Source organism: Pseudorca crassidens, chromosome 12, assembly GCF_039906515.1.
Source record: "Pseudorca crassidens isolate mPseCra1 chromosome 12, mPseCra1.hap1, whole genome shotgun sequence".
In the NCBI taxonomy this organism is placed as follows: domain Eukaryota; kingdom Metazoa; phylum Chordata; class Mammalia; order Artiodactyla; family Delphinidae; genus Pseudorca; species Pseudorca crassidens.
The window spans coordinates 61,283,903-61,302,888 of NC_090307.1; the positions used below are offsets into that span (position 1 = coordinate 61,283,903).

Consider the following 18,986-nt stretch of genomic DNA (forward strand, 5'->3'; position numbering starts at 1 on the left):
TTAAATTAACACCAGAAAACAGAATATCTTTCAACCGTGGTGGGACTCCTACCTTTATTCTTTACAGTTAGTTCAGGTGGAATAAAATATGACAGATATTAATGTCAGTGAGTGCGTTATCAATGCCAGCATTTCTTTATTTTGGACGGTTGAAAACAGTAACTTGTTTATTCCCTCTTTTTTTCCAACCCCCATTCAACAAACTCTTTACTTGAGAACATTAAATCTTAAAATTCTTTTTAAAAGAATTTTTAAATTTTAATTTTTTAAAAATTATCCTAGAAGACTTGGTGGCACTAGCCTAAAACCAGACACCAAGGGTGACTAACCAAAGACCCAAGATGTATCCTTTTACTTTAATTTTTTTAATGTACAAACCAAACCAAGAACTAAACAAAGCGTCTATACACAGTTACCTGCGTGTAGGGTTCCTGACACCACAGGTAAATGCTCCCTCCAGGCTGTCAGTGGTCACTCACGTTCAGAGCGTGAGTGCAGCCTTACCCTCTTGCCTGAGAGGGTCTCTGTTCTCACCTTGGTCTGTGTCCTAGTAATTTGTTATGTAAGATAATCTTTACATTTCCCATAAGACATGAATAGGAATTCCACCTTTCTACAGCGATCAAAATTAGAATCATCGGTAGAATTGATACGTGGAGAGTCCATTTCCCAGCAACATAATGTAGTGGGTCACTTACCTTTACGATTTAGGCTGAATCCAAACCACCACTTGGAAAACAGGAAAGACATTGTGAAGAATGTGTCCCTCCTAAACCAGGAGATCTGGGAAAATGTTTGCTTCTGTGTGAGGCTTGGCATGGCTGCCCTTGCCTTCATTTATTCAATGACTGTTTCTTCAGCTCTTCGTACTATTTTTGAAATTCAGCTTGTTTTTTAGGAAGAAACTATTCTTTTATATAGGACTGTGTGGTATATTTAAGAATAGATCATTTTCAAGTGCGTTTCTTGATTCTAATCATGATGTAAGAATTACTAATGTGAAAAGTATTTTGGTGGAAGAGGCTATTCAAATTCATGTCATTCTTATGACAAGTTTTCATTTATTTAATTACATCACAGGTATATAATGCTGTAGGTTAAAGGTTGATATATTTCAGAACTTTCAACTGCGCACAAAGGGTACTTTCTAAACTATGGAAAACATCGGCTAATTCAAAAACTATAGCTATGTTGCTTGCAAACAGTGCCATGTGCCTGGAACCTTTGCTGCTTAGGAATATTAAATGACTGGGTAGGCCAAGATAAAATACTAGTTAACCAGGTCTCTGCTCTGATTTAACTGAATAGTAAAGTAAATAAAGCTATTACCTTATTAGTTTGTGTGACTGGCAAGGCAGAAATTCAGTAGCTGAAGATGACAAAAGGGGCCCATCGTGCCATTCTGGTTGTTATTCCTTTTATTGTAATAGACCTCTGGCAAGTCCGTGAAGAGGCAGAAGAGAGAAACCTGTTAGCGGGAGCCTTGGTTTGTAATCTGTGTTTTTGATTATCAATGACAGGATTCTAAAATTACACCCAGATCTATCTCACAGGTTCTGAAATTGAGTTTCTGAAAAAGCACTGTAGTAGTAATGAAAGGTAAAGAGCAGAGTTCCAGAGAAATGAGCTGTGAATTGAACCTGCAATGGAAATTGATCCTATCAGTCAGTCTCTGCCCTGATCCGTAGAAAAAGAGGCCTGAGTGTAGAAGGAGGCGGGATCCCTGATTAAATAGGATGCCAAAGTGCCGGAGGCTAGGACCGGCTCGCTGGTCCCCCGGGTCAGGATTGCAAGTGTCAGACACCTCTGCTTGAAACCTGGCTCGAACTGGCAGAAAGAGAACAGAAGGAAAGATGCTGCCGGTGGTGCCAGCGAGGGAATCGGCGGGAGCTCCCTGCCTAGGCTGCGGGCGTGACAGCCACCGCACTCCTCAGGGACACCATTCCGGTCTCTTGTCGTGAGCCTGTAGGCCCAGACTGGATCCGCTGGCCTTATGACTTGTGCCAACGGGGCCTTCATTTACCCATCCTACTGCGGGCCAAGGGGATGTGAAGAGAACTGGCCTTGGAATCCACACACATCCTCCGAAGCATCTTTAGGATTGTAAGAAAAGAGAGGCAGATATCCTCCAACTAGTAAATACAATTAACTACCCTGTTATCTGACTCTTAAGAGATTTATTTTGTGCACGTGGAATAGTAGTAATAGTATGCCAAATTTGGGGAGCAGTATTTGCATTTTGCTCCCAGAAATGCCTTGTGAATTGCAGTTAGCCGACTGAAATTCCGCATTTCTATCTATGAAGTTGCTGTTTATTTCCCGCAGTGTGTTCTATGTCGACAGCAATGCCCTTCAAAGTCTTCGGCGATCGTCAGCGTAACTCACTAGGGGAAGTGTCCCTGTGGAATGCCTCGTTCACAGCTTGCAGCACACTAATAGACACGGTTCCGGCGGAAACACTGAAGATGAAGGTGCTATAAAACACCAAATTAAGATGTAATCATTAGAAGCCATCACTGCATCAGAGCTCGGTTTTGCAGAATGGAAGAAGGAAAGGAGAAAAGGAGTAGTGAAATCCGGCAGTTTGCTTAGCATGAGTTGACAGGGTTGTCAGACGCCCTTAGTCACTGGACATAGCCTAACAGTGCTGTCGTCAAAGGGGATATTATCACAGGTACTTGGTAGCCCAGGACATTCAGTCTGTGTTATCAGATGTCATTTCCCATCTCACTTAGCGCTTGCCTTTGGGCCCTGGCAAGAGACAGTAGACTGTGTCGCCTGCATCGTCGTGTTGATTCAACTTCTCTCTTAAGCTGTTGACTAAAGGGAGAAGCGTTTAGGACTCATCCCTCCCCTTGTTGATAGGATTTGACTCCGCCATGTTGGTAGTGACATATTAAGAGACACAACAGAACTGTACTTATAGTAGGCAAAGGTCCACAAAGGGCACAGATGTAAATATTCTGTTTGGAAATGATATTAAAATACTTTTTAAAAAGAAAAAAAAAACAGAAGCAGACTTACAGATATCGAAAACAAACTTATGGTTACCAAAGGGGAAACGTGGGGGGAATGGGTAAATCAGGAGCTTGGGATGAACACATACACACTACCATGTATACGATAGATAACCAACAAGGACGTACTGTATAGCACAGGCAACTCTACCCGATATTCTGTGATAACCTACATGAGAAAAGAATCTAAAAAAGAATGAATATATGTGTATGTATAACTGAATCACTTTGCTGTACACCTGAAACTAACACAACATTGTAAATCAACTCTACTCCAATAAAATAATTTTTTTTTTTTTTTGCGGTATGCGGGCCTCTCACCACTGCGGCCTCTCCCGTTGCGGAGCACAGGCTCCAGACGCGCAGGCTCAGCGGCCATGGCTCACGGGCCCAGCTGCTCTGCGGCATGTGGGATCCTCCCGGACTGGGGCATGAACCCGTATCCCCTGCACCGGCAGGTGGACTCCCAACCACTGTGCCACCAGGGAAGCCCTAAAATATTTTTTAAAAGAAATACTCTGTTTGGAATCTCTTCTCTAACTCGATTTTGTTTCAGTTGACTGGGAATAAGATGCAAGCCGGACACCACAACCTCCTTCCATCTAAGACTCAGAACTCAGCCTCTATCTCTGGTATCTTAATACCACTCATGACAGTAGGGGCTCTGGAGGCTTGGTCATGGACATGGTGCTAGGCTTAGCTGTTTGACTTGGCAAGTTTACAGAAGGGCATAATTTTACTGTGATGGAATTCTGAGAGGTAATAGAGGGGAGGGGAGCATGCATTTCAAGACAACTTGGCCAGTAAACACATAGAACCTGTGTTTTTTAGTCCTGGGGCTTAATTCACCTGTGTGTGTTCTTGGCTAAGGTGTATTAAAATGATGCAGGCTTCCTTCTGCAAGAGAAAGTAGTTTTTCTAGTGAAATTAAGTTAGGACTGCATTGCTAGTTGAAACTAATATCTGAAGCATTCAGTCATTTAGTAAGTAAAATTGATGAAAACCTTAGAACAGTCCTTGTGGAGACGTGTGATTAATAAGGAAAGGGTCAAAGAGATGCATGTTAATCTGTTTGTATAAGGGATCTGGAGCTTATTAAAAGTTTTTGTAAACATTCAACTAATGAAGCATTATATAAAATTAAACATTGCCTTTAAATGGTAAAAAGTCACTAGACTGAAAAACACCTACAGTGTTATTGCTAAGTAACTTATTTATATTTTCCCTAACACTGGTAATTTAAATATAAAAAATTGATTTGGTAAAAAGGAACATTCCATGAAAATCATCCACTCAGGATTCTCCTGGGAAATTTTTTCTCATTTGTCCTTGGTTCCTAGAGTTATTAGAGGATAGAATAGCATGAATGGTCATTATTAACCTCGTGCTATGGTTTGGACAGATACCTGGCCGATAAATCCCATCTCACAAATATAAACCCAGAGCCTTATTTCACATGAAACTTTTTCATTTGTTGGAGGTCACAGGGAAAGGGGACATCTCTAAGTTCTCTCTAGGTCCCAAATGATGAAGAAAACAAGGAATTTATGCACAAATAAAAAGCAAGATATGAACTTCAATGATAGTCCAGACAAATTTCCAGTAGCTACAAAGTGTATGTGTGGTTGTCTGGAAAAGCTGGGCCGGGGAACGTGGCCTGGACCCCTCTTCTATGGAACCAGACGGAGAAAGGTGAAGGATTCTTCCCAGCACTTTTGTCCCAAGATGAGATACACGGGACCTTTATTATAGTTTACATTCTTTGGTAATGTGTCAGGTGGAGTTTTAAGTATCTTTACATCCTGATTTCTTTTTATCCAATTTTCTTTATTTTGGTAGAGGCTCTGCAGTAGATTTGATAATGAAACATATGCTATTTCATTACCAGACATATGAATTCAGAGCCACAGTCAAACCTTGACCTTGGACAAGTTATTGAACCCACCGTGGCCACAATTTTTTCATTTCTATATTGGGAAGAATAGTACTTAAGCCACAGAATTGTTGGGAGGAATAGAGATTATATACAAAACAACTCACACATAGTAAGTACACACACAGTACGTGGTAGCTATTTTTTGTTTGTTTTGTTTTTGTTTTGTTTTGCTAATCAATGATTTTATTTTTTTATACCAATTACAGCTTTAATAAACCCTATCCTTGTTTATTATATCCTACTCTTCCAATAATGTTCTTTTTATTTTACACAGCAGGTTCTTATTAGTCATCAGTTTTACACACATCAGTGTATACATGTGAATCCCAATCACGCAATTCATCACACCACCACCACGCCCCCACCCCCACTTTCTCCCCTTGGTGTCCATACGTTTGTTCTCTACATCTGTGTCTCAATTTCTGCCCTACAAACCGGTACATCTGTACCATTTTTCTACGTTCCACATATATGCATTAATATACGATATTTGTTTTTCTCTTTCTGACTTACTTCACTCTGTATGACAGTCTCTAGATCCATCCACGTCTCAACAAATGACCCAATTTCATTCCTTTTTATGGCTGAGTAATATTCCACTGTATATATGTACCACATCTTTCTCCATTCGTCTGTCGAAGGGCATTTAGGATGCTTCCATGACCTGGCTATTGTAAATAGTGCTGCAATAAACATTGGGGTGCATGTGTCTTTTTGAACTATGGTTTTCTCTGGGTATATGCCCAGTAGTGGGATTGCTGGGTCATATGGTAATTCTAGTTTTAGTTTCTTAAGGAACCTCCATACTGTTCTCCAGAGTGGCTATATGAATTTACATTCCCACCAACAGTGCAAGAGTGTTCCCTTTTTTCCACACCCTCTCCAGCATTTGTTGTTTGTAGATTTTCTGATGATGCTCATTCTAACTGAGTGATACCTCATTGTAGTTTTGACTTGCATTTCTCTAATAATTAGTGATGTTAAGCAGCTTTTCATGTGCTTCTTGCCATCTGTATGTCTTCTTTGGAGAAATGTCTATTTAGGTCTTCTGCCCATTTTTGCATTGGGTTGTTTGTTTTTTTAATATTGAGCTGCATGAGCTGTTTATATACTCTGCAGATTAATCCTTTGTCCGTTGATTCATTTGCAAATATTTTCTCCCATTCTGAGGGTTGTCTTTTCATCTTGTTAATGGTTTCCTTTGCTGTGCAAAAGCTTTGAAGTTTCATTAGGTCCCATTTGTTTATTTTTGTTTTTATTTCCATTACTCTAGGAGGTGGATCAAAAAAGATCTTGCTGTGATTTATGTCAAAGAGTGTTCTTCCTATGTTTCCTCTAAGAGTTTCATGGTGTCCGGTCTTACATTTAGGTCTCTAATCCATTTTGAGTTTACTTTTGTGTATGGTGTTAGGTAGTATTCTAATTTCATTCTTTTACATGTAGCTGTCCAGTTTTCTCAGCACCACTTATTGGAGAGACTCTCTTTTCTCCATTGTATATCCTTGCCACCTTTGTCATAGATTAGTTTCCCATAGGTGTGTGGGTTTATCTCTGGGCTTTCTATCTTGTTCCATTGATCTATGTTTCTGTTTTTGTGCCAGTACCATATTGTCTTGATTACTGTAGCTTTGTAGTATAGTCTGAAGTCAGGGAGTCTGATTCCTCCAACTCCGTTTCTTTCCCTCAAGACTGCATTGGCTATTTGGGGTCTTTTGTGTCTCCATACAAATTTTAAGATTTTTTGTTCCACTTCCGTAAAAAATGCCATTGGTAATTTGATAGAGATTGTATTGAATCTGTAGATTGCTTTGGGTAGTATAGTCTTTTTCACAATATTGATTCTTCCAGTCCAAGAACATGGTATGTCTCTCCATCTGTTGGTATCATCTTTAATTTCTTTCATCAGTGTCTTATAGTTTTCTGCATACAGGTGTTTTCTCTCCCTAGGTAGGTTTATTCCTAGGTATTTTATACTTTTTGTTGCAATGGTAAATGGGTGTGTTTCCTTAATTTCTGTTTCATATTTTCATCATTAGCATATAGGAATGCAAGAGATTTCTGTGCATTAATTTTGTATCCTGCAACTTTACCAAATTCATTGATTAGCTCTTGCAGTTTTCTGGTAGCATCTTTAGGATTCTCTGTGTATAGTATAGTATCATGTCATCTGCAAACAGTGACAGTTTTACTTCTTGTTTTCTGATTTGTATTCCTTTAATTTCTTTTTCTTATCTGATTGCCATGGCTAGGACTTCCACAACTATGTTGAATAATAGTGCTGAGAGTGGACATCCTTGTCTTGTTCCTGATCTTAGAGGAAATGCTTTCAGTTTTTCACCATTGAGAATGATGTTTGCCCTGGGTTTGTCATATATGGCCTTTATTATGTTGAGGTAGGTTCCCTCTATTCCCACCTTTTGGAGAGTTGTTATCATAAATGGGTGTTGAATTTTGTCAAAAGCTTTTTCTGCATCTATTGAGATGATCATATGGTTTTTATTCTTCAGTTTGTTAATATGGTGTATCACATTGATTGATTTGCGTGTATTGAAGAATCCTTGCATCCCTAGGATAAATTCCACTTGGTCATGGTGTATGATCCTTTTAATGTGTTGTTGGATTCTGTTTGCTAGTATTTTGTTGAGGATTTTTGCATCTATATTCGTCAGTGATATTGGTCTATAATTTTCTTTTTTTGTAGCATCTTGGCCTGGTTTTGGTATCAGGATGATGGTGACATCATAGAATGAGTTTGGGAGTGTTCCTTCCTCTGCAGTTTTTTGGAAGAGTTTGAGAAGGATGGGTGTTAGCTCTTCTCTAAATGTTTGATAGAATTCATCTGTGAGGCCATCTGGTCCTGGACTTTTGTTTGTTGGAAGACTTTTTTTTTTTTTTTTTTTTGCGGTAGGTGGGCCTCTCACTGTTGTGGCCTCTCCCGTTGCGGAGCACAGGCTCTGGACGCTCAGGCCCAGCGGCCATGGCTCACAGGCCCATCTCTGCTCCATGGCATGTGGGATCCTCCCGGACCGGGGCACAAACTCATGTCCCCTGCATCAGCAGGCAGACTCTCAACCACTGCGCCACCAGGGAAACCCTGTTGGAAGATATTTTTTTGTTGTTTTGTTTTTTGGTTTTTTTTGCGGTACGTGGGCCTCTCCCTGCTGTGGCCTCTCCCGTCGCAGAGCACAGGCTCTGGACGCGCAGGCTCAGCGGCCATGGCTCATGGGCCCAGCCGCTCCGCGGCATGCGGGATCCTCCCAGACCAGGGCACGAACCCGTGTCTCCCGCACCGGCAGGCGGACTCTCAACCACTGCGCCACCAGGGAAGCCCCTGTTGGAAGATTTTTAATCACAGTTTCAATGTCATTGCTTGTGATTGGTCTGTTCATATTTTCTGTTTCTTCCTGGTTCAGTCTTGCAAGGTTATACCTTTCTAAAAATTTGTCCTTTCTTCCAATTTTCCATTTTATTGGCGTAGAGTTGCTTGTAGTAGTCTCTTAGGATGCTTTGTATTTCTGTGGTGTCTGTTGTAACTTCTCTTTTTTCATTTCTAATTTTATTGATTTGAGTCCTCTCCCTCTTTTTCTTGATCAGTCTGGTTAATGGTTTATCAATTTTGTTTATCTTCTCAAAGATAGCTTTACTGATCTTTGTTACTGTTTTCTTTTTATCTGTTTCATATATTTCTGCTCTGATTTTTATGATTTCTTTTCTTCTGCTAACTTTGGGTTTTGTTTGTTCTTCTTCCTGTAGTTCCTTTAGGGGTAAGGTTAGATTTTTTATTTGAGATATTTCTTGTTTCTTGAGGTAGGCTTGTATAGCTATAAGCTTCCCTCTTAGAACTGCTTTTGCTGCATCCCATAGGTTTTGGATCATTGTGTTTTCGTTATCATTTGTCTCTAGTTTTTTTCTGATTTCCTCTTTGATTTCTTCAGTGATTTCTTGGTTATTTAGTAACATATTGTTTAGCCTCCACATCTTTGTGTTTTTTACTTTTTCTTCCATGTAATTCATTTCTAATCTCATAGCATTGTGGTCAGAAAAGATGCTTGATATGATTTCAATTTTCTTAAATTTACTGAGGCTTGATTTGTGACCAAGATGTGATCTATCCTGGAGAATGTTCCATGAGCACTTGAGAAGAAAGTGTAATCTGCTGTTTTTGGATGGAATGTCCTATAAATATCAATTAAATCTGTCTGGTCTATTGTGTCATTTAAAGCTTCTGTTTCCTTATTTATTTTCATCTTGGATGATCTGTCCATTGGTGTAAGTGAGGTGTTAAAGTCCACCACTATTATTGTGTTACTGTCGATTTCCTATTTTATAACTGTTAGCAGTTGCCTTATGTATTGAGGTGCTCCTATGTTGGGTGCATATATAATTGTTATATCTTCTTCTTGGATTGATCCCCTGATCATTATGTAGTGTCCTTCCTTGTCTCTTGTAACATTCTTTACTTTAAAGTCTATTTTATCTGATATGAGTATAGCTACTCCAGCTTTCTTTTGATTTCCATTTGCATGGAATATCTTTTTCCATCCCCTCACTTTCAGTCTGTATGTGTCCCTAGGTCTGAAGTGGGTCTCTTGTAGACAGCATATTTATGGGTCTTGTGTTTGTATCCATTCAGCAAGTCTCTGTCTTTTGGTTGGAGCATTTAATCCATTCACGTTTAGGGTAATTATCAATATGTAGGTTCCTATTACCATTTTCTTAATTGTTTTGGGTTTGTTTTTGTAGGTCCTTTTCCTTTCTTGTGTTTCCCACTTAGAGAAGTTCCTTTAGCATTTGTTGTAGAGCTGGTTTGGTGGTGCTGAAATCTCTTAGCTTTTGCTTGTCTGTAAAGCTTTTGATTTCTCCATTGAATCTGAGTGAGATCCTTGCCAGGTAGAGTAATCTTGGTTATAGGTTCTTCCCTTTCATCACTTTAAGTATATCATGCCACTCCCTTCTGGCTTGTAGAGTTTCTGCTGAGAAATCAGCTGTTAACCTTATGGGAGTTTCCTTGTATGTTGTTTGTCGTTTTTCCCTTGTTGCTTTTAATAATTTTTCTTTGTCTTTAATTCTTGCCAATTTCCTAACTCTGTGTCTCGGCCTGTTTCTCCTTGGGTTTATCCTGCCTGGGACTCTCTGCGCTTCCTGGACTTGGGTGGCTATTTCCTTTCCCATATTAGGGAAGTTATTGACTGTAATGTCTTCAAATATTTTCTCGGGTCCTTTCTCTCTCTCTTCTCCTTCTGGGACCCCTATAATGCGAATGTTGTTGCATTTAATGTTGTCCCAGAGGTCTCTTAGGTTGTCCTCATTTCTTTTCATTCTTTTTTCTTTAGTGTGTTTTGCAGCAGTGAATTGCACCATTCTGTCTTCCAGGCCGCTTACCTGTTCTTCTGCCTCAGTTATTCTGCTATTGATTCCTTCCAGTGTAGTTTTCATTTCAGTTATTGTATTGTTCATCTCTGTTGTTTGTTCTTCAATTTTTCTAGATCTTTGTTAAACATTTCTTGCATCTTCTCGATCTTTGCCTCCATTCTTTTTCCGAGGTCCTGGATCATCTTCACTATCATTATTCTGAATTCTTTTTCTGGAAGTTTGCCTATCTCTACTTCATTTAGTTGTTTTTCTGGGGTTTTATCTTGTTCCTTCATCTGGTACATAGCCTTTTCATCTTGTCTGTCTTTCTGTGAATGTGGTTTTTGTTCCACAGGCTGCAGGATTGTAGTTCTTCTTGCTTCTGCTGTCTGCCCTCTGGTGGATGAGGCTATCTAAGAGGTTTTTGCAAGTTTCCTGATGGGAGGGACTGGTGGTGGGTAGAGCTGGCTGTTGCTCTGGTGGGCAGAGCTCAGTAAAACTTTAATCCACTTGTCTGCTGATGGGTGGGGCTGGGTTCCCTCCCTGTTGGTTGTTTTGCCTGAGGTGACCCAACACTGGAGCCCACCCAGGCTCTTTGGTGGGGCTAATGGCAGACTCCCAGAGGGCTTTCACCAAGGAGTACTTGCCAGAACTTCTGCTGCCAGTGTCCTTGTCCCCATGGTGAGCCACAGCCACCCCCCGCCTCTGCAGGAGACCCTCCAACACTAGCAGGTAGGTGTGGTTCAGTCTCCTGTGGGGTCACTGCTCCTTCCCCTGGGTCCCGATGGACACACTACTTTTTGTGTGCCCTCCAAGAGTGGAGTCTCTGTTTCCCCCAGTCCTGTCAGAGTCCTGCAGTCAAATCCCGCTAGCCTTCAAAGTCTGATTCTGTAGGAATTCCTCCTCCCATTGCCAGACCCCCAAGTTCAGAAGCCTGACGTGGGGCTCAGAACCTTCCCTCCAGTGGGTAGACTTCTGTGGTATAAGTGTTCTCCAGTTTGTGAGTCACCCACCCAACAGTTATGGGATTTGATTTTATTGTGATTGCGCCCCTCCTACTGCCTCACTGTGGCTTCTCCTTTGTCTTTGGAAGTGGGGTATCCTTTTTGGTGAGTTCCAGTGTCTTCCTGTCGATGATTGTTCAGCAGTTAGTTGTGATTCTGGTGCTCTCACAAGAGGGAGTGGGAGCACGTCCTTCTACCCATGGTAGCTATTATTTCTCAAGTTTTCATGCTTATTTTCACTTTCCAATTATAGATCTCTTTATATTCATAAATGGTGACCACATTCAGGAAAACAAAAATCAAAATATATGGATCAATTGTATGTATGGATATACTAAAGCAAAGTATTTTAGATTAGGTTTTCCCCAAACCTGTGAAAGGTAAATTCTTAGAACAGTGTAAGGTACATAATAAGGGCTCAGTAAATGTTATGTAGTTAGTATTACTGTATTTTCATCATCATTTCATAAACAAGTTTAAGCTTTCTCATAAACAACAAGGTCCTACTGTATAGCATAGGGAACTATATTTAATATCCTATGATAAACCACACTGAAAAGAATATTAAAAAAGAATGTGTACATATATACATATATTTGTATAACTGAATCACTGTATAGCAGAAATTAACACAACATTGTTAATCAACTATACTTCAATAAAAGAAGAAATATGTATAAAAAGAAAGCCTTCTCTGTATATATTCTTCCTTTTAAGCCCATCAGAATGCTTATATTCCCTGCGTTTCATTTAGATTTCTAAGCTCGAAACTCTGTCCCTGGAGCTTGGACTAAGAAACAACACCAAGACCTGATCAGGGGTAGTAAAGAACTACTTCAGCATTGAGTGTGTGGAATTCTCTGCAAATCACAACCCAAAAAGGCCTGGAGTTCTGTTCAGAAGTTTATACTCTTTAATCATTGTATTATTTCATTCTGATTTCTCAAGCTTTTACTCTGTTTTCCAATTACATAATGATGAATTATCTTAAAAAGATAAAAAATATATACATCAACTAGCATTAAGACTGCTTTTGTGTATCAGAGCCCCAGAGGAAGGAGCCTTAGATAAAAGCACTGTATTTCTCTCTAATGAAAATTTTGGAAGTAGACCCTTCAGGGATGGTATGGTAGTGCGGTGATTATCAGGAACCCTGGGTTCATCATCATCATTGCTTTGAATTCTTAATGTTTAAGCACATTATGGTCCATCATGGCTGCATGAGCGTGAGACACCCTATCCTCAGTCAAGCTAATAGGAAGGAAGGAGGAACAAGGATGGCGAGCCCCTTCCTTTCAAAGACACTGCCCAGAATCCATTCTTGATGTCTCACGTTGTATGCTATCCACCAGAACTTGGGTAGAAGGACAGACCTCACTGCAGAAGAGACTGGAAATTTTAGTCCTTATTCTGGGTGGCCTCATGCCCGTCTAAGATTTAGGTGTTTTATTCATATGGAAGAAGAGAAGACAAGATACTGGGGATAAGGAGGATTATCTGTGATACCTGGGCTTCACTGGAACTTTTATTATTATTTTCTCTCATGTTCTCTTTTTCCTTCTTTTGCATCTTAGATCCCATGCGCGGCCCAAGAAAATTGGAAGTCGTCGAAGTCAAATCTCGACAAATCACTCTCCGCTGGGAGCCATTTGGGTATAACGTGACTCGTTGCCATAGTTACAACCTCACAGTCCACTACTGTTACAAGGTCGGAGGGCAGGAACAAGTGAGAGAAGAAGTAAGCTGGGACACGGATAACTCACACCCTCAACACACCATCACCAACCTCTCCCCCTACACCAACGTCAGTGTGAAACTCATCCTCATGAATCCCGAGGGACGGAAGGAGAGCCAAGAACTCGTAGTACAGACAGATGAAGATCGTGAGTACTTTCAAGTGTTATGTTTATGGGAAACAGACAGTCTTTTTAAAAAGCAGCTCATGTTTCTTTCTAATTGAGATCTTTACACTGAAAATGGAAGGAAGAATTACTTACTGGGTTGAATAACACACATGTGTATCTGTGCTGCTGTATACTGAAGCACTGATTAAAAGGGGTAAAGGGAATAAAGATCCAGAAGCTTATTTTAATTTTTATGAGTCATATAATTACTTTTCTACATATGATTATTCTGTATGGCTCTAAGTAGTTCTTCATTCAAGTTTTATCATCATGTTGGACTGAAGAACTGTTGTTCCGGGTATTCGATTATTTATAAGAAATGCTTATTCAAACAGCATTCTGAAACATTTTTCATAGTTCAGATAAAAATTCAGCCCCAAATAGAGGCTGCCCTTGCTGTTCAGCACAGTGCTGAGAAATTACCTCATTAGGTCGGTGGTTATGTAATAGATCGTGCTTTTCCATAGGAACAATGCAGTAATTGGATATGACCCCAGTAACCAAGAATTTAATAAATAGACAGTGCATGTCACCAGCAACTCATCAAAAAAAGCAAATATACAGTTGCATTAAGCCTCTAAAATAATTTAAAATGGTAAAATGACACCTGGAATCCCATAGCATAGGTGTAAATGTGCTTTTACACTGATTATACAGGGGACTCTCATGTACAATAGTGAGTCCGTGTAGCACATAAAATACAGCGGTAGTTTGTCGTGTCTTTCGTTTAAAATTCATTTGCCAGGCATCAGAGTAAGTGGCAAACAACATGGGGAGCCACTTGCTTATTCCTGGGAAAAATAGATTTCACCTTTTTCTCTTCAAGCAGCTGATTATGATCTTTATTGATTGTAACATGTGTTAAATGTTTATCACAACACTATTTTTTCATTTAAAGAGCTGACAAGGTATTTTTGAATGTTGATGACCTATGCAACACCAGGCATATTGCTATAAAATAAAAACATGGAAACAGCCAGAGTAAATGGGAAGCTCGGCCACATCTTCTCTTTTCTTTTTTGTAGCCCCTCAGGTCCTGCCTGTGTTGGTTGCTCTCAAGTGGTTGTTTCACTACAGTTTTTTTTTGTGAGAAGTATAGGTTGATATGAGTCACTCAGTCTAGGCTGAGCATGGAAGCCCTATCTCTGTTTCTACCAGCTCTTCCTTGTGTCCCAGGAGAGACTCAAGAAAGTTTCAGCACTGTCAGCAGGTCTTTTCTGGCCCCTTCCTCTCCTGCATTTTTGTATTTAATTTGGTCCTAACTCCTGTTGTTGCTACTTCCAAAATATTAGATTGTTCTTTTTTTTTGACTTAATTATTTTTATTATATTTCTGGTTTTCATATGAAGAAACTGAGTCAGAAAAGTGAATGGTAAACCCAGATGTCTGGTTCCAGAAACTGTGGCCTGTACTTCTATGTGCCAAAGTACTTCTAAGAACTTACTAATATGATCATTAGTATTCTAGAGGCCTTATTTATATAAACATTGATATTACTGTCTATTCTACCTTTCTGCCTTGAGGTATTTTTTTACAATCATTTTTTAATTGAAGTATAGTTAATTTACAGTGTTGTGTTAGTTTTAAGTTTACTGCAAAGTGATTCATTTATATATATATATATATATATATATTCTTTTTCAGATTCTTTTTCATTATAGGTTATTACAAGATATTAAGTATAGTTCCTTGTGCTCTACAGTAGGTCCTTATTGATTATTTAATACACAGTAATGTGTATCTGTTAATCCCAAACTCCTAATTTATCTCTTCCCTGCCCCCTACCTTTCCCCTTTGGTAACCATAAGCTTGTTTTCTATGTCTGTGGGTCTATTTCTGTTTTGTCAAAAAGTTCATTTGTATCATTTTTTTAGATTCCACATATAACTGATATCATGTGATATTGGTCTTTGTCTGACTTACTTCACATAATATGATAATAGATTGTTCCTTTCTCTCAACTTCCACTACCTATATCCAGATTTTATGCTGAAATTTCTGTAGTAGTTTCTAACCTTTTATTGTTTCAGCTTTGTCCAATTCCAGTGCCCTCTACTCGTTCCCTAAACTAATCTCTAAAATACATTTGCATCATGTTACTCTCTCCACAAGAGCCGTCAGTGAATCTCTTTACCCATATCTCGGTATTCCAGGCTCAGGCTCTAGACCAGGTAGCTTTTCCTCCCTGACAGTGCATCCTGCAGAGACGTGCCCTGGTGCTGGTCCTGCTGCCACACTCCATGCATCCTGAGTGCTCCTTCACTGTCTGTCCTCCTCTGCACATCCTCCCCACCTGGCTTCCTACATTCCATCTCCTCCATGACCCTCCAGAGTTCTCCTCAAGTTCAGGTTCTTCATGAAGCTGTCTTCAACTCTCTCACCCTCATTCCTCTCTCATCCTTCTGACCTCATTTGCACTTGACAAGATCTTTAAATCTCTGAGCCTTAATTTCCTCATCTGAGAAGCAAGAATAATACAGTTCTCCAGCATATTAGGGTTAGAAGCCATTTCCATCGAGTGCTATTTGTAGCTGCAGAGAGGGGCCTTTTAATAGGTGAGCGTTATTATTGTTATTGTAAGAATTCAGAGGAACTTATCGTGACCCTTTCTTTTTTTTTTTTTTTGCGGTACGCGGGCCTCTCACTGCTGTGGCCTCTCCCATTGCGGAGTACAGGCTCCGGACGCGCAGGCTCAGCGGCCATGGCTCACGGGCCTAGCCGCTCCACAGCATGTGGGATCTTCCCAGACCGGGGCACGAACCCGTGTCCCCTGCATCGGCAGGCAGACTCTCAACCACTGCGCCACCAGGGAAGCCCTATCGTGACCCTTTCTTGTTCTCTCATTATGTTATATATAATTTTTTCCTCTTAACTGTAAACCACTTGAGAGAAGAAGCCATCTAATTTTCTTCTATAGCAATTTGCATGGTATTGAGTAGGTAATAAGCACTCAAAATACTTATTAGTCTTTAAGTAAAATAGTAAAATTTGCTGATAATCATTTAATTCAGGCTTAAATCAACAGTAATGTTTCCATCAGTGAGAGAGGAAAGTCAAGTGCAGTCACTTCTAGAGATGAGAGATGTTTTGCTGAAGCATAAACTCACCAATACTTTTGGATTTCGAATTTACATGAGCTAATAATTCTGTTAAGTGCTGTTAAAACATAAGGTTAAATAAGTCACTTTTTTGTTTGTGTGTTTAAATTATCTTGCTAGTCCCTGGAGTTGGGGCATGCATTACTTCCAAATAAAAATCTATTGTTTACATAGCACACTGGCATCCAGTTCATTAGAAAAACTTTGATTTCAAATTATATTTCCTAACAAGAGCAAAAGAAAAAAAAGACTTCAAATAAGACAGAAAAAGAAAAATTGTTAATACCTACCGAGCATGAAGAAAAAAGAATTGAAGTGTCACTTTACTTATCTGCCATTAACAAAGGCTACAATTTGTTGTACATCGTGAGTTTTATTGTAGTATATTTTTATTGAAATATTATTTATTTCATCAGAAAATATGTGGGGAAAATTATCTTTTTATTACTGTTAAGAGTGTCACTAGACACTATAGGGCTCAATTCCATTAACTTAGATATTATGGTTCTATATCGCAAATCATGAATTCCTAGAACTTCTAAAAAAGGCACCAGACCTAAGTTCCTGTGAGGTACCAGTTTCCCTAATCTAACTAACTCTTCTGATATTTTAATTCACTTGATCTGTTCCTGACCTAACAACAATTATATGAATCCCATTTAGGTTTTCCTGTTATTAACATTTTCATGATTACAAGCCCTCCAATACATTTTATTACATTCATCCTTTTAAAATATCCTCTGTTCAACATAATTTTGACAATCTCTTTTTTTAAATTTTACTCTCATTTATACTAATCGAATGAAACCAAAGATTTGTTTTTTTCTAAGTTTTCACCCTCTTTACGTCTGTACATAGATTACTAAATATTTTCAGTTCAGAAATATTATCACAAAATAATAGAGCCACACATGCATCATAATTATCTTGATCCTGTGAGGAACCTGATGACATCAAAATAAACACTTTCAAGGTCAAGAGGAAGAGACTTAGTAGAGCTTTTTTTAAAAATTTTTATTTTATTTATTTATTTTTAAATTTATTTATTTTTGGCTGCATTAGGTCTTCATTGCTGTGCGTGGGCTTTCTCTAGTTTCAGCGAGCGGGGGCTACTCTTCGTTGCGGTGCACGGGTTTCTCATTGTGGTGGCCCCTTTTGTTGTGGAGCATGGGCTCTAGGTGTGCGGGCTTCAGTAGTTGTGGCTCGCGTGCTCAGTAGTTGTGGCTCGCAGGCTCAGTAGTTATGGCGCACAGGCTTAGTTGCTCCGCGGCATGTGGGATCTTCCTGGACCAGGGCTCAAACCCGAGTCCCCTGCATTGACAGGCATATTCTTAACCACTGCACCACCAGGGAAGTCTGAGACTTAGTAGAGCTTTCTCTGGCATGGCCCATCGTAGTCCAACTTCTGATTGTGATGAGCATTTTAGTCTCAGAGCCCAGAATCCAAATTTTCTTAGAACTCACCGGTGTCATCACTTCTTAAATACCTTGTTTCTTTGCTTCGATGTAGTTTCACATCAATTCCTTCAACCTAAGACAAACGATTAGTTTCACATTTATATATTTTTTAGAGTTTGGACATTAGGGGTCAACTTACTCCAACTTCCTCATTTTAGAAGTGAGGCAACTGAGACCTAAGGAGGGTCCGTGCATTGCCCAAATTTCACAGTTTATTCACTGGAAGGTCTTAAATCAGAACCCAGGCCCCCCTATCTGAATCAGTGATTTTTTTTTCTGCTAAATTCTCCTTAGTTCTGTTTAGAATAACTATCAATATAAATGTCCTAGATCTACCTTTAAGTAGCCCCTCAACTAAACAAATGTGTATTGCCTATGAGTCCTTTTGTAATTCTGGTCAGTCTTTCTAGTCTGAGGAGATCTCACCAACCCTTAGAGGGCTATTCATACCCTCCACAAGCTAACCAAACATTTCTTTAGCCCCCATGTTTTAAACTTTATTGAGATATGTTTATACAGTCACGATTTGATTTGTGTTGTTTCTACTTTTTAATTATTATGAATAATGCTCCTCTTAATATTTGTGTACAAGCCTTTGAGTGACATGTTTTCAGCTCTCTTGGATATATACGTAGGAGTGGAATTGCTGGGTCATATGGTAAGTTTATCTGTGTTTAACCATTTGAGGATCTGCCAGACTGTTTTCAAAGTAGCTTTGTGATTTTACATTCCTACCAGCAGTGTATGAGGGTTCCACTTTCTCCACATTCTTGCCAATACTTGCTATTATCTGTCTTTGGATTATAGCCATTCTAGAGGGTGTGAAGTGCTATCACACTGTGGTTTTGATGTGCATTTTCCTGCTAGCTAATGATGTTGAGCATCTTTTCACGTGCTTATTGGCCATTTGTATATCTTTTTTTGGAGAGCTGTTTATACAGATCCTTTGCCCGTTTTTAATTGGATTATTTATCTTTTTATTGGGGTTTCATAGTTCTTTATGTATTTTAGATACAAGTCTCTTGACCGATACATGATTTGCAAAAGCTTTCTGCCTTTCTGTGTGTTGTCTTTTCACTTTCTTGGTAGTGCCCTTTGAAGCACAAGAGCTTTTCACTTTACTGATGTACAGTTTATCTATATTTTCTTTTCTTATTTTTGTTTTTGGTGTCAGATCTTTGAAACCATTGCCTAATACAATGTCATGAATATTTACA

At 39.3% G+C, this 18,986-nt stretch overlaps 1 protein-coding gene across 7 annotated transcripts in view; it reads left to right on the forward strand.

Annotated features, from left to right (window-relative positions):
• The window catches only part of PTPRM (protein tyrosine phosphatase receptor type M), a 754,490-nt gene that overhangs the window by 414,902 nt on the left and 320,602 nt on the right, over window positions 1–18,986 (forward strand). For all 7 annotated transcript variants that reach the window (XM_067699674.1, XM_067699676.1, XM_067699675.1 and 4 more), the window contains exon 8: window positions 12,884–13,192. In XM_067699674.1, coding sequence (XP_067555775.1) covers window positions 12,884–13,192 — 309 coding nt within the window. The remainder of the gene's footprint in view (window positions 1–12,883; window positions 13,193–18,986) is intronic.